Source organism: Nesoenas mayeri (genome assembly GCF_963082525.1).
Source record: "Nesoenas mayeri genome assembly, chromosome: 20".
Lineage (NCBI taxonomy): Eukaryota > Metazoa > Chordata > Aves > Columbiformes > Columbidae > Nesoenas > Nesoenas mayeri.
Window position 1 is genome coordinate 10,311,776 of NC_137569.1, and position 20,935 is coordinate 10,332,710.

The 20,935-nt window shown below is 55.2% G+C and overlaps 2 protein-coding genes across 2 annotated transcripts in view; both read left to right on the plus strand.

Moving 5' to 3' along the window:
- Positions 1–12,340, plus strand: part of RNF43 (ring finger protein 43) — a gene marked incomplete at both ends in the record, with an annotated part of 60,609 nt that extends 48,269 nt beyond the window's left edge. Inside the window, 7 exons of the mRNA XM_080357061.1 lie at positions 2–76; positions 1,357–1,488; positions 2,011–2,112; positions 2,760–2,915; positions 4,155–4,257; positions 4,650–6,137; positions 12,297–12,340. Coding sequence (XP_080213187.1) covers positions 2–76; positions 1,357–1,488; positions 2,011–2,112; positions 2,760–2,915; positions 4,155–4,257; positions 4,650–6,137; positions 12,297–12,340 — 2,100 coding nt within the window. The remainder of the gene's footprint in view (position 1; positions 77–1,356; positions 1,489–2,010; positions 2,113–2,759; positions 2,916–4,154; positions 4,258–4,649; positions 6,138–12,296) is intronic.
- Positions 12,341–15,074: 2,734 nt separating this feature from the next.
- On the plus strand, positions 15,075–18,189 carry SUPT4H1 (SPT4 homolog, DSIF elongation factor subunit). The gene is made up of 5 exons (XM_080357142.1): positions 15,075–15,599; positions 15,891–15,997; positions 16,081–16,136; positions 16,290–16,343; positions 17,772–18,189. The coding sequence occupies exons 1-5, from the start codon at positions 15,531–15,533 to the stop codon at positions 17,837–17,839; spliced, it is 354 nt and encodes a 117-aa protein (XP_080213268.1). The 5' UTR covers positions 15,075–15,530; the 3' UTR covers positions 17,840–18,189.
- Positions 18,190–20,935: the final 2,746 nt, after the last annotated feature.

Sequence of the window (20,935 nt, forward strand, 5' to 3'; positions counted from 1 at the left end):
GGCAAAGCTGGCGGGGGAGCGTGGAGCCCGTGCGATCCTCTTTGACATTACCGATGATGAAAGCGCTGCTGATCAGGTACAAACCCCATTGGTATTATCAGCTAAACTCCAGTGCCCCTTGTCCTGTCTCAAAAGGGGCCTAGTTCAGGACCCAGCAGCAACCTCCACGCACTAGGAGGTCCCAGGAGGATTCTGGAGACTGAATTTGAACATGAGCTCTTACCCAGCTTGTCCATGCACACAGATGGTGTTTTTCTCTTGTCCTCACCCCATGGCATGTCCAGATCTCTGTGCAGCATGAGCGGGCCAGCAGCTCAAGAACAGCATCTTGCTGCTCTTAAAGGGTATTGTTTGGTCAACTGGGCTTTCCTGCCAGGAGTGGGACACTTGGGAAGTCCCAGGTGACCCAATCCCAGCTGGCACGGACAGCCCTGCTGTGCCTTTGGGAAAGATGGTGTCTTGACTTTTCAAGCCAAAGTTATGGCTGCCCTACTGTGCTGCTGGTGATGCTCCTGCTGCAAGTTTAGCCTTGGTTTAGAGCCCTCCAGAGATCCCTTCCACCAGCACTGCTGTCATCTCTGGGAAGGAACATGTCCCCCATCAGAATCATCAAGTGATAATGAAAAGCATCCAGCATTAGACAAGATGAGGGAGCTGGTGTTTGAGTTTATCAAAATTCTGGGTTGTCTCCTGCTCTCTGGGTCCATCCTCCTGGGTATTTCATGGACTTAAGACTGGAGAAAAGAGTGGCGGTGAGTGCAGACCCATGAGGTGATGCCGGGGTTGCTCGGTCAGGGTTTGGGGAGCGGTCAGGGGGTCAGATGGACCCTGATCCAGGCTGGTCTGGAGGAGAGGACAGACCTGGCTGAGCCAGCCCATGCCGGGCTGCCTGGACCCTGTGTCCGTGGTGGAAAACTGCAGGTATGATCAGAAACAAAGAGAATGTCCTGCGGGTCACAGAGAGAGGAGGGGGAACACTGGTGGGCGTTATGGGAAGAGGAGAGGACGCACTGCTGTAGCAAAGGCAGCGCTCAGCAGGGTTGTTGGCAATTACTGCGTGGAAGAAGAGAAACCATGAATTTTGCACAGGGGCTTGAAAGAGAAGCACAAGAGACACTGAGCAGCATCCAGTGGTGCAGGAGGAGGAGGAAATGAAGAAAGCCGTGCTGAAGAGTTGGTGAAAGAGAAGTTTCCACCCAATCTAATCATAAAGGGACAGTGCAAATTTGGGGGAGCAGCCAGTCTCCAAAGTGCGTGCAAGAAGCATCGCGAGGAACCAGACACACCTGGGGGGCCTGGAGAGTCCTTGTTACAGGCTGTCCTGGACCATCTCTCATGGTATTTGTTTCTTTACAGCTGAGAAAGCCCAGAGGTCTGAGTCAGCCTGTGGTTCTGATCAGAGGCCACGACGCTGAGCTCCTCATGGGCGTCGTGAACAAGAACAGAGAGGCCCACGTGAAGATAGAGGTCAAGGAGCCACCAGCTTGGGTGAGAGACAGACCATTCCCTCTGCCTTCTGTATCCTCCCTCCCAAGCTGCTGTGCCATAGAACTGGACTTCCCCAAAGCTGCTGAGCTTCCCTCCCTGGGGATGGAGATCACAGCCCTTTGCAGGAGCTGCCTGTCTGCAGCATTCAGACAATGTGCTGCCAATAAAGGCTCAAAAATGCTTTCAGCTTATTTAATTTATTTTGCTTAAGCATCCCAAGTGAGGTGAGGGGATTCCCTGTCTCATCAGGTGAGACCAACCCTTGATTTTCTCATCTTGTACTACCTAGGCCGTGGCCTATAGCGAGCTGAGATGCTGCAAAGCAAATTTCATTCTTGCTGGAATATGCAGAAAAGACTGAACCCTTTTCTTTTTTACCTATAAAGAGCAAGGAGGCAGAGCTTGGCCAAGGGTCATGTCTTCCAAGGCTGATGGTCAGGAAGAGATCGGGATTCCCCTCCCTAGCCTCTAATTCCCACCCCTGCCATGCAAGACTGATTTCTTTCCTGTTTTATCCAACAGCCAGACTATGACGTGTGGATTCTTCTCACGGTGGTCAGCACTGTCGTCGTCATCATTTTGATTTTTGTTGTTCGCACAAAGTGCCAGCTAAACAGGACTCAGGTAGGAATCTCACAGAGCAGACATGTCTGAGCAAACAGAAGTGCATGAAGGGCAGGAACGGACATGGTTTGGGAGAGGAAATGCACCTCTTTGTGAGCTGAAAATGTGGCCACATGAGGCAGGGGCGTCTCTGGGTGCATGGAGTGACCCTGACGGGCGCCCTTGTGCTGTGACCTCGCTGTGCTGCCGCCCCACCAGCACTGCAGCTGCCGTCCCAGCACCTTCCAGACCACGTCCCAGCATCCCAAGCTGGCCCACGAGCTCTTCATTTTAACAGTATCGTCTGTATTGACAGAGAGTAGAAGATTCAGTATTTCGAACAGAAACCAACAAATTAAATTATTGTCTTTCCAGAGTCAGATGTATTTCCAGATTTGAGAATACCCCATCTGTCCCATAGAAAGAAAAACCTTTGGGGCTCAAAAATTCAGCATTGCTGAGTGATTTTGAATGTGCAGAGCCAGATGTCACCTGCTGGTGACAAAGCCCACTCCAGTTCAGCCATATTAGATGACAAATCACCTCTGGAAATTAGGATCACCCCCAAATCCCTGATAATCCCATTTCAAAAACAGAAGAGCAGTGAGAAGTGAGCAATAGGAAGAACGTGAGGCTGAGCCTCTCCGTAACGCCTCGTTTCCCCGCAGGACTCGCTGCAGCAGCAGACGGTGCAGGCCATCCGACAGCTGGCCACGCGCACGTACCAGGCCCGGTGCCGGCAGGCGTCGCGCTGGGACTCGGCCAGCAGCTGCAGCTCGGCCCCGGTCTGTGCCATTTGCCTGGAGGAGTTCAGCGAGGGCCAGGTGGGCTGCGGGCACGGCTGCGGGGCGGCCACGGCTCTGAGCTCCCCAGTGCCGTCAGAAGAGGCTGCAGTGGGAGCTGGGTGGGTTGGCGGGGTGAGAAGCACTTGGGAGGTTCCTTCAGAGCTCCTGAGGCTGGAAAAGGACCGTGACACGCAGTGCTACAGGCTGGGGGAAGAGCGGCTGGAAAGCTGCCTGGTGGAAAAGGATCTGGGGTGTTTGTGACAGCAGCTGAACATGAGCCAGCGTGTGCCCAGGTGGCCAAGAGGCCACCAGCATCCTGGCTGGTACCAGCACTGGTGTGGCCAGCAGGCCCAGGGCAGCGACCGTCCCTGTGCTGGGACCTGGGGAGGCCAAACCACGAATCCTGGGGGCAGTTTTGGGCCAAAAAAGCCCTTGACGTGCTGGAGCGAGTGTAGAGAAGGAAACGGAGCTGGTGAGGGGCTGGAGCACAAGTGTGATGGAGCGGCTGAGGGACCTGGGGGGTTCAGCTGGAGAACAGGAGCTGAGGGGAGACCTTCTGATCTCTGAACTGCCTGAAAGGAGCTTGGAGCCAGGGGGGTCGGGCTCTGCTCCCCAGGAACAAGCGCCAGGAGCAGAGGAAACGGCCTCAAGTTGCGCCAGGGGAGGTTGAGGTTGGATGTGGGGAACAATTTCTTCCCCAAAGGGCTGTGGGGCATTGGAACAGGCTGCCCAGGGCAGTGCTGGAGTTACCATCCCTGGAAGGTCAAATAGATGGAGATGAGGTTCTCAGGACATGGGGCAGTGCCAGGGGTGGGTTATGGTTGGACTTTTGATGATATTGAGGGTCTGTTCCAACTAAAAGGATTCCATGACTCTATGACCACACCAATGCAGGGCTGCCTGCCCCTTGGCCAAAAAGCCCAGCTCCTGCTGAAGTCAATTCCCTGCAGATTCAAGTTCCCTAAAGACTCCAGCTGTCACTGTAGGGTAAAATGTCCATAAAATGTCCATGTTGAAGCAGCAGGGCACAAGTGGGGTTTACTTCTCCAAAGCACTCATCCCGCTTCCCAAGGGTGAGAACCTCTCTAGATGTTCACTCCTGAGAGCTGGACACAGCAAGCAGAACAGGCTGCTGCAGAGCCCCCTCCATGCAAAGCTGGGCTGCAAACTGTTCCTCATCAGACTTATTTCCATCCCAAGAGAGCCCCCACTCTGTGTCCAGGTCTTGAGACGTGGTTATGCTTGCTCACTCTCCTCCTCCTCTCTCCACCTCTCTAGGAACTGCGGATCATCTCGTGCTCCCACGAGTTTCACCGGGAATGTGTTGACCCTTGGCTGCAGCAACACCACACGTGTCCTCTTTGCATGTTCAATATTCTTGGTAAGGCTCAGACACGGCATTTCTTGACCAGGGAATGGGTTGTGCCGAGGACCTCCGTGTACCCGTGGGTGGTGGATCCAATTGGTCCATCAGACGCAGCACGTGTTGCTGTTCACGGGTGTGTGCAGGGCAGTGTGTGGGTGGAGAGGGGTCCCTGCGTGTGCAAACCCACACAGCCCAGCTTGGTGTGTGACCTGCACCAAGAGGGGTTTCCAGTCCTGCGAGGTGGGATCTGGGGGTGCTGGGTGTGCAGGCCCATCGTTTTGGTGGTGGCAGTGAGGAGCTGCAGGGCACACAGGACTGGGGTGGGAATGCAGTGAAGGGTCCCCGGTGCTGGGGCTGCTGCAGCTGGGCTGGGGACGTGTGCTGGATGTTCCCTTCTCTCTCCACAGCCAGAGACTCGGTGGACCAGGCCGTGGCCGCGGGCTCCAGGCTGGCCCCTCGGGACATGGAGCCTGGACGGCGACTCCACCTTTTCCGCCAGCACCCGGGACATGCCCTTTACCACCTCCCACATGCATATCCTCAGAGGAACCTCCGGAGCTTCCCCTTGGAGCCAACCCACAGCAACCCCTTCTTCCACTCTCCAGAGCTCTCCCAGCTGGATTTTAGCACCATCCACTACGTGCCCTATAGAGCAGCCACCTCCCTGCCCGCCTGCGCCCACCCATCCCCCCTGGCCCCAGGTTTGCTGGGCCAGCAGCACCCCAACCCCTCAGCATGTGGGCAGACGCTGTCACCCCACAGGACTTGTTCCCTCCAGCCCCCCTGCCTGGGGCTGAAGGCAGCCCTGGCACAGAAGCAGCACCGCGCACCCGCCCTGCGCCGGGGGGTCGGCCATGGGCACCAGCACAACAGCAGCGGCTCCGGGGAGAGCTACCTGACCGAGCACAGCGGGTACCTGGCGGACGGGCCGGGCAGCGACTCCAGCTCAGGGCCCTGCCATGGTTCCTCCAGTGACTCCATGCTGAACTGCACGGACGTCAGTCTGCAGGGCATCCACGGCAGCTGCTCCACGTTCCGCAGCTCCCTCAGCAGTGACTACGACCCCTTCGTGTACTGCAGCTCGGAGGGACCCCCCACGGACACGGGCCAGGAGCAGCCGTGGCCGCTGAGGGACACGCGGCCCAGGTCCTTGGACCTGTTGGTGCCAGGGGGTGCTGCTCCGGCCAAGCCCCAGGTGCTCAGCCATGTCCACTACCACCACCACCAGCACCACCACTACGGCAGAGACACGGAGTGTCCCCCTGGGCGCGCCGGGCAGCGCAGATCCCGGCACTCGGGGGCCAAGGTTGGCTTCCACGGTGTTCGGACACAAAAGAGAACTGAGAAAAGCCATCAGTGTCAGCAGGCCCTGGAAAGCAGCGCTGCGCCACAGGAGGCAGCTCCAGCCTGTCCCCAGCAAGGCCGGGAGCCTCCTCATGTCCCCTCCGCTTCTCCAAACAGGTTGGACTTCAGTGCCACCAGACAATCGGGAGCATCTGGAACGTCCCTGCTGCCCCCGAGACACAGCTTACAGAGCCGTCATCACCGAAGGAAAAGAAAATGTCCCCTGGAGCCTGACCCTGCTCTCCTGCCTGAGGACTTGGCTTTGCCCAAAGCCTGCGATGCTCACGTTCCTCCCGGCCATCCCGCCAGCTACCGCTGCTCGCCCGAAGTCCAGCCCTTGATCCCAAGCGCTCCCCTGCCCCACGGCTCGGGCTCTCGGCCGCTCTGGAAGTGTTTAGTGCTGCAGTCCGGCTCCGAGCTGAGAAAGCAGGAGGAGGGGTTGTCAGGACGGGAGGGAAAGTGCACGGTTCCTGCTGATTTCTCAGGGACGGGCACCCCCAGACGCAGTCTGAGCGTTCGCCTTCACGGCCCCTCTGGGCGGGGCAGTCAGGGTAAGTCTGGTGTTCGCCTCTCCTCGCAGCAAGCGGGTGAACCAGGGTGGTTTGCTGAAGGTCCTTGGGGTGCCAGTAGAGCTGGTCCCTTCACAGTGGGTTTTCCTCCAGGACCACTGACACCAGAGGCGTGTCAGGGCTCACCTGGCTGGAGATGGTGTCCTGGGTGATTAGCAAGTCTGCTAATGAGCGCACCAAACCGTGCTGCCTCGTCCTAAAATAATACAAATGAGAAATAAGGTGGCTGGTTTTAACTAAACATCTCTAGCAGCTGGAATATCTCCCAAAGGAAGGATTGGGACCACATTTCTCAGTGTCCTTACATCAGTTTTACTGGCAGGGTCGTTATCCTTAAGGCTTATTGGGATCTAGTTGCTTTAGTCAAGCCCAGCTAACTGGAATCAACAAGGAAGGAAGCGTGTGTGGCCGGTGGTAGTAGGAGAACAGACTGAATGAGTTTATGGATTTGCACATCTCTCACCTGCTTCTGTTGTGTGGGAGTTGCTTTTTAGTGTCTTTTGGAAATCAGATGTAATTGAAGTTTGGCCCTTTGCCTAACTGCAGTACATCCCTCCCTGAGAGAGGGAGAATGTGTTTGAGACGAGGCGGTTTGAAAGGACTCGGGTTCAGCTCCCAGCCCTCGCTCTCGGGAGGCAGGACGCCATGTGTCTGCAGGGCAGGCACTGGCTCCCTCCTCGCCACTGACTCACCGCAGCTCCTCGGGCAAATCATTTTGATTTAGGTTCCAAACACAGATCTAGCCGCCTAATTTCTGTTCAAGTGCCGGCTTTAAACTCATGACTCACCGTGCCCATTGTGCCGCAGAGATAATAACTTCCTCCCCGTGCTCGTCTATCCAGCCCTACCCCACGCCCAGGCTCTGGGGCTGCAGGGATGGCGGAGGCAGCAGAGGCTGGATGGGGGCACGGTGCTGCCTGCCCGCGGCGTTCCGGCCTCCCCGACTCCCAGGAGCAGATTCTTTTTACTTTCCCAGGTGCAGAAGTGCCTGCCAGTGCAGATAGGTGATACGGGAGTTCCTTCAAAGGCCCGGAGGGATGCTGCCGTTGCGAGAGATGAGGAGGCGGTGGTGCAGAGATGACTCTCTGATTTGCAGGTGGCTCTGAGGGCTGGTGTCCCCTGAGCTGGTGGCGTTGGGCGGTGATATTGCCAGGACACAGGACATGGGGGTCTTCTGCATGGAGAGAGCCCTCCTGGCACGAAGACAGGCTGCTCAGGAGCTGCTCTGAGCTCCCATTGCAAAATTAACCCAGGAGGGACTCCCTGAGCCCCAGCCGAGGACCTGGTGCCCCTCAGGTGGGCTGGGGGTGCCACAGTACCGGGGGCATCGCAGGGGTCCCTGCTGTGATGTCTCTGTCCCTTTGCAGATGGTCTGAGGCCCAGATCTGTGCCAACTTCCCAACAGTGTGATGGGGGCAGTGCTCTGACACCCACCCAGAGCCAGAGCCAGTGTGCCATGCCCAGCACACGCTGCCTTCCTTCCCTCTTCATTCCCTCTTCATTCCTCCCCTTACCAGGAGTCAGAACAACCAATGTGTTTGACAGTGGTGGGGCTGGGTTTGACTGCAGTAGCTTCAGCGGATAATTCCAGGACCAGCCAGAGGGTCAGAATCTCCTTGTAATGTTGAGAGAATGCATAGAAAGGAAGAAGAAAGTGGGAGCTCATGCAGGGCTGATGCAGAAAAGCTATCAAGCTGAAAACACGTTGGCTGACATAACACTAAATCTCAGTTATAATCATGTCAGTTCTTTATCTTAGAGACTGGACATAAATCATTATAGAACAAGTAAAAAGAGCAAAGAACAATCTCTATAGAGAGTCCTGTGTAAGCAGGACACAAAAAATAGACAAGGAGACCAAAGAGAAATGCATATGTGCCTCTAGATAAATAATGTATGGCTAAAAGTATAGGTGGATGAGTTAGAAAGCCTGGCTTTCAATTAAAGTTTTGATATAAACTTTTCAGAAACCCAGTTTAAAAAACAAAACAAAACCCAAACAAACAATGGGACCCTGTAATTCCCACGTGAAATTACAGAGAGGAAAGGAGTGTGTCTGTTCTGGCGGCATGGGAGGGACATTATGTGTTAAGGAGAGTATGAAATACAGGGACAAGAGACACAAAAATCCCCAGCTTCACCTAAGGAGGAGTGTGGTGTGAGGGTTATAATACACTGTTAGCACAGGCTGTGAAAGAGGAGCCTGCATATACATGGGAATCTTCTTCACATAATACAAAAAGCAGCAGTCAAAAGAAGATGCGTTGGGGCACAGGCATCATTTAAAGCCCCAAAAAGGGCTGGCTGAGCAGCAGAGGGGGCAAAATTAAAGCAAGAAGCTGTTCTTCTGAAGCAAAGGTGTGGTGAGACAAACAGATCAGAGGAGAGCTGGATGCAAAGCGAAGTGCAGAGCCACGGCGGGGCAGCCAGGGGAGATTGCTGTGAACAGCTTGAGAAGAGAGAGGCTGTTAATGCAAACGTGTTCGGCTCCAGTAGAAGGGAGAAGGAGGCTCTGCAGGCCCAGGGAGCAGCGCGGGTCTCAGGGGGATGTTCAAGGGCTGGAGCTGCACTGAACGTATTGCACCAGTGATGAGGGTGGGAGTGCTTGAGGAGCTTCTCACATTGTTCAGAGCGTGAGGTGGAAGATCCCTCACAAATTAAACCATCAGTACGGGCATTTCTGAAAGCGGCAATAAAGTGGATAGTGACAAATTGCCCAGGCTGCAGATCACTCACCTGAGCATCGTGCAGGGGCCGAAGCACAAAACTGCTGAACCAGGAGCGTGGACAGCAACGTGCTGCCCGAGCCCTGAGCCACAGGGAGAGCTGGGGAACATCAGCCTGAAACAGCTGAGGCCGGGGAACGATGAGCCTGACTTTCCTGCCAAGCGAATCGTTAAAAATTCAAATACAGGGTCTGACTTGTAAGCACATGGCTAAATGTGAAAACCAGGGGAGGAGGTAACGCAGCTTTTGTAGAGAGAGATAAGGCCTTGCAGATCTTTTAGGGGAATGAAGCTTTCAAAGGATAAAAGGGAAGGTGCTCTCATAGGTAAATAACTGGCTAAAAAATAGCAGACAAAGTGCAGATCAGACTTAATGGAGGAAAGTTACTCAGAGAAGGAGGTAAATGGAGTTCTGCACCTTTCAGCAAGCTCATAAATATCCTGGACAAGGAGAGGAGATAGCAAAGTTTATAAAAGACAAAATCCTTCAGGACTGTCAGCTTTAAAACCGTTTACAAAGCATTAGGGAAGGATCTCCTGCTGCCGGGTTCCTGGGCAATAGAGTGGCGGATGAAATCCCGCGTGAGTAACACAAAATGCCAGACACAAGCAGAACTGCTTCTCAGTAAAAATCAATTGATTATCAGGAGTTGTGAGGGAACAAACAGGGGAGAAGCAGAAAGTGCCCTCGTGCAGCTGCGTAAGCGTGTGATGCTTTCACAGCTCGCATCCGCCGCTGGTCACCGCTTCTCAGAAACGGGTATAGCAGACTGGGGAGACGTGCATGAGGGCATCGAGGACACTCACAATGATGGAGTTTTTCTGAGAAAACAGAAAGAATATAGAGACCTTGATGTGGGAAGAAGATGACAAGCAGAGGATATGAAATCAGGAGAGCAGGGGCGAAGGCAGATAAGAAAGACTCACTATTGTTTATAACAAAATAAGCGGTGGCATCAAATGGGAACCAGAAGCTTTAAAACACCCAATAAAGTAACACAGGGTGCATAGGGAACTGGTGCTCATTGCCCAAAGGATGTAGATGCCAGAAGTCAAATGGATTTGAGATCCGAGATCAAGAGCTATCAAAGGCAGAGATGCAAATACAATCTCTGGCTTGGGAAGTCTCTAAACCAGGGTTTCTAGAAGCTGAGGGTGCTCCTGTGGGATGCAGCACCCTCGGGTGCGTTCCTACCTCGCCCAGCCGCAGGTGAGGCTGAATCCTGGTCCAGGAGAAACTCACTGGTGCAGGCAGTGCCGTGCGCTGGCATCACAGGGAATCACTGCCCACAGCCACATAACCCCAAAGACACTTGGTGATCTTGGAGTTTATGCCGCTTCCTTGAGCACCAGCTTTTCACAGAACCCCAGGCTGGCTGGGCTGCAGGAGCTCTGCAGATCCCCAGCCCAGCCCTGCTCACACAGGGTCACAGAGCAGATCACACAGGTGGGTCCAGGCGGTTTGAATGTCTTAGAGAAGGAGACTCCACACCCGCTCTGGGCAGCCTGGGCCAGGCTCTGGCACCTCCCAGCAAACAAGTTTCTGCTCATGTTCACATGCAGCCTCCTGTGTTTCAGTCTGTGCCCGTTGCCCCTCACCCTGGCGTTGGGCACCATGAACAGAGTCTGGTCCATCCTCTGACACCCACCCTGAGCTATTGATCCATTGATCAGATCCCTCTCAGCTTCTCTTCTCCAGCTCAACAGCCCCAGCTCTCTCAGTGTCTCCTCATCACAAAGATGCTCCAGCCCCCTCAGCATCTCTGTGTCCCTCCGCTGGACTCTCCAGTAATTCCTTGTCCTTCTTGCACTGGGGAGCCCAGAACTGGATGCAGAACTCCAGCTTTTCTTGGTGGGGTTTGCATAAAGACACATCCCAGCCTCTCTTGCCTGGGTGACTGTACCCAGGAGTCATTTCACTGCAGTCAGTCCTCAAGCAATGCTGAATGGATCCTTTGCAGAGACGTCAGACAGCTGGCAGTGAATTACAGCTAGACGGCTGCCTAAACCACCCAGCACACACAGATCTCATCCCAGAGCAGCAGAGACTGATGAAACCTCCCGATTTCTCTCTCTGGGCAATGTCAGCTCCTGCAGCCGCCGGCAGCATCCTCCCCTCTCGGCCGTTCCCTTTCATGTTGTGTCTTTGATCTTTACTGGAAAGGGGGAAAGGCATTTGAAGGTAAAGACCACCGCTAAAACCTAATACCCAAAGAACAAGATTTCTGCTATATCCCCAAGGTGTGTCCCTGCAGGTTGTCGCCCTGTGTGGGTTGCGATGGCCGGTTCGGCAGCTGAGGCTCTGCCACCCCTCCCACTTCACGGCCCGTTTTTAACCTCCCTTCCTGGTTGTGTAACAGGGACACTCACACAGGCACAGCTTTCAGAAAGTACTTTAACAATGCTCTTTGAGACTCGGGGCATCCAACTGATCACAGAGTGAGTGAAGCTGCACAGTGTTTTGTGTCACACATTCGCTGGGGTCCAGGAGGAGCAGTTGGCAATGGCTCAGTCAATGTGCTGGTGGCAAAACACCAGATACGCTCAAACTCTGTCTTCTGGTACTTTGACCACGCCTGCACACACATATATATGGATAACACTGTGCCTGCGCATTGACTTTCTCACATCAATTAGCTACATTTTCAAAGCAGAATCTCATTTGTTTGTTTTCTTCCCATATATTTAATTTTCAGAGGTCCTATTCCTACAGCTGCTGATTTATACCCAACAAGAATTTGCTGTGAATGTTTTGAAAAGTTGGTTTGAATTGCTCTCTATGAATGTCTATATGGGCATTTGTTTCGTTTTGATCTCAGGAACATTTAGGAAAGAGGAAACGTAGAATAATGCACGTGTAGCTTTCTGGGGTATGCTGACCCTGTGCAGGAGCTCTGGGCAGAGCTGGAAGGGACTGTGGTGTGTGTGTCAGCACGAAATGCGTGTGCCATCCCTTTTTTGCACAAACATACCACTTGCTTTTGCTGTCTGCAGTTCCAGTTGTTGTCCCCTGTGCCTGGAAGGTGCTGCCATGGCACTGTGAATACAAATCAGTGTGATTTTCTGTTGCTAATAATTTTTAAAATGGCTGTACAGACTTTTCTTAAAGAGACAACATCAAAAAGCCTCAAGTAAACGTGGCAGTGATGTGAATCCTGGGGTGCACTGTGCCCTCAGCCTGTATCTTCTGAAATATTTAAAGAGGAGTTTGACATCTTACCTTTCTATTTTATTGTGCTTAGAGGAATAAACTGATTGGGGAAGTGGCCAGAATAGCCCCTCCAAAATACTGAGAGAAACTCAGTGGCTTCCACCGCAGCATCTGTTCCCTGTGTTGTGGGCTCAGCTGCAGAGGCCGGGGATGTTCAGCCACTTGTAGCTGATGCTTTTCTCTTTTCCTTTTCTTTGGATGCAGGATCTGAAGAGGAAGTCCAGGATGTCCATGAACACTCGGTTTAATAAAACACTGGCCTGTTTGCCTACTGGAGAGCTGGAGTGGACAGAGATGTTCAGCGCACCGGCCGCAGAGGAGCTCACGGCTCGCTCTCCGCACGGGCAGCGCGGAAGGACCAGCCCGGCCACGCCAAGCTGCACACAGCAAACACGCAACGTGACGCTTGTGGTGTCCTCACGTGTTCCTGCGTTGCGATGGTCAAGAAACACAGAGCCGTGTTCTCTGTGGGAGCACAGGCAGCCCCCTGCACCCGGGGCACCGTCTGTGTGGGAGTCACCAGCTCGCGGAGCGAGAGCAAGCTGCTATTTTGGCATGTTCATGCCACAGAAGGTTTTGCTAAACACTTCAAAAATAAACAAGCCTTCAAGACCAAAAGCTGCAGAAACAACTTTCTGTGGCCTGATAGCTCCTGACTTCATTTCCTCACTTAGGTCAAAAGCCAGACTTCTTCATTTAACTTTTCCACTCTTATTTCAGACACGGGAACAAGGTGTTCTCCAGCTCAGCGCTGCAAGGTGCTGCTTCTGACTTCACTGGAAACCAACAGCTCTTGCCACTTTTGATCACTTCGTTGTCCCTCAGCTGCCATCGTCTCGGCCGTTCGCTGTGTTGTGCCAGCAGCAGGAGCGGGGACACGGGGACAATGTCAGCGTTTCTGGAAAGGAGCTGGGCCAGACTCTTTCCATTGCAAAGAATCCACCCTCTCATCTGGCAATGTGAACGAGTCTCTTCACTCATCTTCTAACTCCTCCGCTTACCCTCAGAACAGGGGAGGTGGCAGCCCTGGTAGGAGCAACTCCTTTCTTGAGCCTGTTTCACATCTGAGATGCCGCTCTCACAGGAGTCACGAGGAAACCCTGAGTTCACGAGGCTCCTGCTTCTCTCCTTCCTCATTGCCCCAAACCGCAGCAAAAAATCCCAGCAAAAGCATGTGTAATAAACGCAGAGCAGAGCCCCATCCATCACCCAGCTTTATCTTCATATTTCTGATACACCTGAAATGACCCTGCGAAGGCATTTTTCAAAATACCCTTCTGCCTTTTCTAGTGTTTTGATGATGGAGAGAGAAAACTTGCAAAATCGCTTGGCTCTCATTTTATTAGTTTTTTTTCCCCGCTCCCTTTTTTTTTTTTTGCAACATCACTAGCTCTTATTTCCTACATCTCATAATTTGGGGACGTCAAAGTAAAATAAAACCTGCCAATTTCAAAGCACATAGAACCCAAACAGCAGGGAATTAGACTGTCGAGTTCATCGCCCTAAATGATCATTCAGGCCAAAGAATTCACCATGTGAAGCAGAGCTGAGGGTCACTCCTGACAGTCTGAAACCCGGAGCAGGGACAGACTCCCCCCACCTGCCCAGTGCTCGGTGCTTTCTGGGGCTTCTTGTGAAGCTGCAGCTTCTTCTCCAGTTTGTGAGAGTGCACTCGGTGTCAGTTCGGGCTCATCTTGCCTTCATGGGTAAGGAAAGCTTTCACGGGGCTTGCTGCCCTTAATCTTTTTCTCAGCTGCTAATCAGTCACTGGCATTCAAGCGATGGTGTTAAAAATCAGCTGATAGCACCGTTTTAAACAAAACATGATTCCCTTGCCAGTGTTCATTTCTTGTCTCCCGTGACCGAGCCACTGCAGGATCTTTCAGTCTAGAGAAGGGCTGAATTTCTTTCTTCAAAGAACCCAGCATAATTCCATTTTAACCATTTCAGGCTCTTTTTGCTCATCCTACGGAGCAAGCAGAAAACACAAGCTCAGACGTTTTCTCCCTTACAGGAAAGTCAGTCTTTAAATAGAGGCAAAAACTCAGGAAAGGGTCTAGATTCCCCCAGTTCAACTTCTTGTGCGTGTGGTCCATGGCTTGTCTCAACCAGCTCCCCTGTCCTTGGCCATCCTGGAGGGCTCAGATGACTTTACAGCGGGGAGGGTCATGAAGTCTGAGTGCTCCCGCTGGTTTCTTTAGGAGTCAAGAAGGCCGAGGGGCTCCAGGGACACATTTCACTGCCTCAAAGGAACGACCGTTTAGTTTGCAGTCTGAAAGTCCTCTTCTCTGGGGGCCCGAATCTGCGGCAAGCCCCAAGCTCCTTGAGAAAGTGGTCAGTACTAACGCACCCCCTCCACTCCCACTGCAGTATTACCGGGCTGCGCGGGGCAACGCCTGCTTCCGAGTGTTCTCCTTTCCTGAGGTTTATGCTGCTGCTCCTTTCCTACTAGAAAACAGCCATCCCAGATGCTGTGCCCCCTCCCCGGGGTTTGCAGAGCTCAATGAGAGCGTGCAGGTCTGCCTCGGTGGGTTCCCGGGTGGAAGGAGAGGGAGGAACGCTCCTGAAGGTGGTTTTGAAGATCCTTTTCAGTAGATGGACTGTCGTCCTTGGCCGCCTGGAAGAGAAGAAGCAATAACTGAGAACACGGGGAGCAGCTCCTCTCAGCCCTGCAGCTCTCGCGCCGGCGCAGCACCCCTGTCCCCCATTTCTTCAGCATCGCTGCCATGAAGCCGAGCTCATTTTCCTTCGTTGTGTCCAAGGTCCCAGCTGAAAACTGATGGAAGCCAGAGCATCCCGAACGTGCTCTGTCCGAACACGGAGCCCCTTCCCCAGGGACCGTCACCCCGGAGCTCCCGCCCCCCATGGCACCGGGGCCGGACCCAGAGCCCCTTTTGTAACAGTCAGATCCTCTTGAAATGTGAATATTGGTTATTTTTGTCGCTGGTTTTTTGTTGTGTTTTGTTTTCTGAGTCTGTCCTGGCTCGTGGGGCTTGGGAATAAATTATGACCCTAAAAAAAAGAAAAAAAAAAGAAAAAAAAAAAGAATACGTTTTATATATATGCAAAACTGTATATTTATATCCGATAGAAACAAAGATGTGTGAATATGCTGATGTGCTCAGAAATATATTTATTTACTAATATATTTATCCATGTACCCGGTGTGCTCGCCTGGTTTTGTTCTTCGCACCGAGCGCTGCCAGAGGCGCCTCCGACCGACACGGCGGACCAACCGCGGGCTCCCGGCGCCGTCAGAGGGGCCGCGGAGGCCGGACGGGGACCGGGCCGGGGGCGGGACCGGGGACCGGGCCGGGGGCTCCGCCCCTTCCGGGCCGCGACCCGCGGGCGCTGCCGCCGCCCCCTCTCCGGGCCGCCCCGCGGGCGGTGCCGGCGCCGCCTGGCCCCGCTCTGCGCCTGCGCGGCGGCGACGGCGCGATGGCGCTGGAGACCGTGCCCAAGGACCTGCGGCACCTCCGCGCCTGCCTGCTCTGCTCCCTCGTCAAGGTGCGACCGGCCCCGGGACCGCTCCCCGCCCGGCCCTTGTGCCCCGGCCCGGAGCAGCCCCTGCCGGCCTGGGCCTTTCTCCCCGCCCGCCGCCCGGCTCGGGCCTCCCCCGGCCGCTGGGCGCTCCGCCGCCCCGACGGGCCTTTCCGCTTCCCGGGGCTCTCTCCCTTCTCCCGGTACAGGCCGCCCCGGCCCCACTCTCTTCCCTCCCCAAGCCCCTGCGGCCGCCCCGGGCCCCGCTGGGCCCCCTCCGCCCTCCGCGGCCCCGCGCTCACCCCCGTGTCCCCTCAGACCATCGACCAGTTCGAGTACGACGGCTGCGACAACTGCGATGCGTACCTGCAGATGAAGGGCAACCGGGAGATGGTCTATGACTGCACCAGCTCCTCGTTCGACGGGTGAGTGCGGCCTGCGCCGCGTTCCCCGCAGCACCTGGGGGCGCCTGGCCGGGAGCGTCCCCTCACCGCCGCCCCTCCCGCAGGATCATCGCCATGATGAGCCCCGAGGACAGCTGGGTCTCCAAGTGGCAGCGGATCAGTGAGTGGTTTGTCCCGTCTGGTTTGCGAGCTGGAGGTCCCTTTTCTCCAGCACCCCCTCTCTGGGCTGCACGGGGGGTTCTGCTCCTGGGGGTCAGGGGCTGGTGGGGAGGCTGGTCCATCCCTGCGGGTCACTCCGTGGTTCTTTCCCCAGGTAACTTCAAGCCGGGTGTGTACGCGGTGTCTGTGACCGGCCGCCTGCCCCAAGGTAACACCGCCAGCTTTCTGAGGGGAGGCTCCTGAACGCCTGGGGATTATTGTGTATATGAGGTGTTGGGGCTGTAGCCACCTCTGAGGTGACAAACTCGGCAGCGTATTGCACTGGGTCATGAAATCACGATTTTGGGCCTCAGTGGACACTGTGTGTTGTGACCAGGGCGCAGGCCGTGGGGGTGAAGGACAAATTGACTGTGAGAAGGAGGCGCTGAACGGGGGGAGGGTGGTTTGGGTGTTCTGCTCACAGGTTTTCTACCTGCAGCCGTTTAACATTGTGCCCGCCAGAAGCTGATACTGAAACTGCTGCTGAATAAAACCTGTGGTGCCAGGCAGAGCATCAGAGGGATAAACTGTGATCGAAGGGGCGATCCAGAGAGTGGGTGCCTTTCAAACCGCTCAGCTATAGGGAAACGCAGAGATTTGTCTGTAGAAAAGAGCTCCGCAGGTGGGGGTGCTGTCACGGCCATCTCAGGGAGCAGGTGGCGCTTTCCCTGCTGCACTGAGGGCTTATGTTAAGGTGGGGTTTGTGTTTATAAACGGAGCGGAGGGTGCAGAGGGTTGGCCCTGTCCCCGTAAGGCACAAACCGCATGTGGTGCCTGGCTGAGAGCCCCTGCCCTGCTCGTAGCCCCGCGCCCTGCCCCGGGAGTTCCGCAGCCCCGTACCCCGGGGTGAGAGCTGTGCCTGCAATCCCAGGCTCCTGATTTCTGGCCTGAGCTCCTCCATCTGCGTTGGGAAGGAGCTGGAACATGATGAGGCTGGAAGCTGAGACCTGCTGGCCCGGCTTGGGGCACATCCCAAGTAACCGGAGTGTGGCAGACGACAGCATGAGCTCGATGGGGCTGCAGGCAGGAGCACGGGGCAACATGTCGAGAGGTACAGGTGGGAGCTGCTGCCTTGGGCCTCGCTCAGCCCGTCCTCACATCAGTATGAGAGTGAGAAGACTGGGGAGCATGAAAACCAGCACTTGTGGGCCTCACGAGCTGTCGTCTGGCTGTCCGTGGTGTGAGGCGCTGGTGAGAACCGTGTCAAACCCCCTGGTACCTTCTGCTCCCAAGGGTTACTGAGAAGGTGGGACGTGCAGACAGGTCACAGAGTGACTGAAAGGTTTAAGGACTGCGCTTAGGAGCTTTACCGGTTCAGTACAGTCATAATGTTCAAACAGTTTCAAGTAGAAAATGATGTAAACAAAATCTCTTACCTATGTCTTTCCAAAGGCAAAACAAGAGTTGACATTTGACAGCTCTGTCTGGGCATTTAAACCAGAAGAGGGAATACTTGAGTGAAGTTGATATACAGAAGCAATAGAGATCATCCAATTCTTGGTCTCTCCGGTGAAGGCTTTGTGATGGAGCAACCATGTTTCTCCAGGGCTCCTCATCCCTCGAGAATACTGAAATGTGTTTTGTTTCCTTGCTGCAGGGATCGTCCGAGAGCTGAAGAGCCGTGGCGTGGCTTACAAGTCCCGAGACACAGCTATAAAAACCTAAGGGACTCTGCTGCTGCCCGGAGCGTTCCCCGGTGCTGGGTTTGGAGAGCTGGTGGGCACACGGGCACCGCTCCGAAACCTTTTGGCTTCAACATGTGGGGGCGCGAGCAGGGACTCCGAGGGAGCTCACTGGCATCTCCTGCTCAGCACCTCTGGACTCTGACATTCCACTGGCTGCCCACACAGACCGTAGACCTTTTTTTTTGGGCCTTGACAAGGGGGAGGGTGTGAATAGGTCTGGGAAAGTGGTGTTTGGTGGTGAGACACCAAGGGTTTTACAGTTGATGTGGAAAAGAGGAGGGATGGGATGTAGCTGTGTAAATATTTCAATAAAATGTGCAGCCTGGCAGAGTGGAGCCCACATGTCTGGTCGGTCACTGGTTTCACCTGCTGCAGCGAGGGGACGGTGTGAGGGGTTGTGTGCTCAGCCCCACGCCTGCCAAACTGGGCCCTGCGCCTCCCTTGTGCCAGGGACCGTGTTCCAGTCTGGAGATCCTGCCCTGGCTGAGCCGGGGTGTCCTTCACTGTGGGAACAAGCAGACCAGCAATTTGTGCCTTACAGCTCACAGCTGGGTGGGTAAGGTGATGGTCACTATTTTGTGTGGAGGGAGTTACCTGGAGTTCACAGTGCCCAGAGCCTGCAGGGTTCTGGACCAGGGATGTGAGTGTGAGCTTGAAGAACGTTCAAGTGGCTGTTGGTGGCCTCCAGGCTGGGCAGAGCAAGGTGGGCGCTGTGCTGGTGCGGCTGGGGGACAGCACTGGGGAGGGCTGGACAAGCAGGGGTGGGAACGCCCGTCCAGCCTCCTGCTTGGAGAGGCCTGGCTGTCACTGCATGTCCTGCTCTGCATTGCCTGGGCTCTCAAGAGGTTTAATCTCTTTAGCTGATGGCTCTTGCTTAATTTCTTTTGTTCCAGTTCAGCAGCCACCAATCACAAAGGTGGCTTGTCCAAGATCAGGAGCCCTGTGAAATAAGCACATTCTTTTTTTCTGTGCTAATCATGTAGCTGGAAAGGCCAATTTCTGGGTTTTTTTTGTAGAAAATAGTGGAAAACCAATACAGCCTGAAAACTGCATTTAATCTGGGATGAAAGCAGCTGCAGCAAAGGGAACGTGTCGCTGTTGGGGAGTGATGCTGCCGGGAGCAGAGAGGCAGCGCGTTCTCTGTCCTGTGCTGGTTTATGGAGCTGAAGAGTCCCAAGTGCAGCAGGTCAGCCAGGACACGGCTTCCTGAGGGGTTTCATAGCGGACGTGCGGCTGGAGAAGCTGGGGGGCTGTGTGGGGGCCACAGTGTTAGTTGAGGTGAAGCACTGCAGAGAAAGACGTTTCAACCCACATTTGGCTTGGGGACTCGCAGACATGATGCTTAAGTTGAGTATTTGCACGGTGCAGACCGGGACCCAGTCAGGTTGGTGGCTCTGAGCTCCCGCAGACGCTTCCAGGCACAGATCAATGTTTGTGTGGCAGCCCCTGGCGGGGGGGTCAGAGCCCCCTTGGGAAGGTGGAGCAGCAGGTTGGCATCTTCAGGCAGAGGAGGGAGCTGACTGTGGCTTTCACGCATCCCTGGTGAACGTCCGGAGCTTTTGAGTTTCCTGATCATTCTTCTCCAGGCTTGCTTGCTTGCAGAGATGGGGCAGGAGAAGCACCTTGGCCATGCCCAGTAGGTCTGGTCTGTGGGACAGAGATGAGATGGGAACACAACTCCACGGGGTGCTCCGGTTTAGGCATTTTGGACACAAATCTCTGTGTCCAAACCAACCTGTGCCGAGGTTCAGGTTGAAAGGGGCTGGGGGGTTGAGGCGGGCGGCTCCTTCCCCAGCTGGAGGGAGGTGGGGCTGGGGAGGTTGTGGCTCCAGATAGGTGGGGAGATGCTGGGGAGATGCTGGGGAGATGCTGGGCCATGGCCAGCGCTGGGAGGCTCGCTCGTCAGGTGCCACGGGGTGGCAGCACGGCCTTGTGCAGCGGGGCTGGGGTGACATGCTGGAGATGGACCTGAGCAAGAGAGACATGAGGCACATCTCTGTGTCCCGCTGGATGTCACAGCACCTTTCCCTCCCTACTGCCTCCCCAGGCTGCGTCCTCCTCCCCTGGCTCCAGTCCAGCCGCGCTGGGGCTGCTCCAGTACTGGAGGTGCATCAGGACCCCCCCTGGTGCGCAGCCACCTTGTCCCCTGGCCCCATGGTGCAGAGGAGGTGACAAGAGGGCTCTGCACAGGTCCAGGGCAGGGTGGGCTCGTGTGACCAGGCTCCGGGTGTGGGTCGGTGGTTCACATCATCCTCCCAGGAAGCTGCACCTGCTGCCCAGCACCGGGAGCTTTGCTTGGGAATTGGTCCCCAAGAAGCCATGTGCGTTGTCACTGTGCCTCTCAGTGAGGGTGAGGGGGCTTGTAAACCCCACAGGGACCTCCCTCCCCCTTGCCAGGATGTGCAACCACTCCAGCTTATATGGACGTAAGACTGGTGGGGGCTGCAGTGTAAGTGCAATAGAGCCAGAGTGGCGAGGCAAACGGGCTGAACGCGGGTGGTCTTTCAGGGAGAGCTGCACCTCCGCTGTCTGCAGCACCTTGCAGCGCTTCCAAGAACCCGCTGTCTCTACCCAGGCTGGCTCGGTGAGCCGCTTCCTCGCCCACGCCTGCACCGCATCGCCAGCCCACGCCGCCCAGTGATTCATTGCTGCCAGCCTGCTGGAGCTGAGCGTTGGACCCTCTGCAAAGCACCAGAAATGAGCATTTCAGTTAAGATTCCAGCCCTGGAGCTGCCTGGGTTTTCTAGCAGCAAAAAGCAAATGAACGCAGAGCTTTATTCGCTGAGAAAAGTAGGGCAGGGAGCTCTCACATTGGAGAAGTTGGAGGAAAAATGTGCAGCGGCAGCAGCCTGGGCTGTAATCGGGAGAGAAAACGTCAACCGGGCAGGGAGCTGTAGATCTGAGTCAATTTAAGACGGCTCCTCCCCCTGCACCAAATGACGCTAAAATATTTCAGCCAGGCCTGAAAATCCTGCAGGTTTGGCATCCGAAGCAGCCGGGCAGCTCCCAGCGCCGGGGGGGCAGCCCCGGCAGCGCGGGCAGGAAGCACAAGCCAGTGGATTTTCTCGGTGCGGGT

Bases quoted from the DNA above. Each gene is read 5' to 3' on its own strand.
- SUPT4H1 (XM_080357142.1), top strand. From the start codon at position 15,531: ATGGCGCTGGAGACCGTGCCCAAGGACCTGCGGCACCTCCGCGCCTGC. The intron at 16,137-16,289 runs GTGAGTGGTTTG...TTCTTTCCCCAG, and splicing joins CTCCAAGTGGCAGCGGATCA to GTAACTTCAAGCCGGGTGTG. The intron at 16,344-17,771 runs GTAACACCGCCA...TCCTTGCTGCAG, and splicing joins GACCGGCCGCCTGCCCCAAG to GGATCGTCCGAGAGCTGAAG.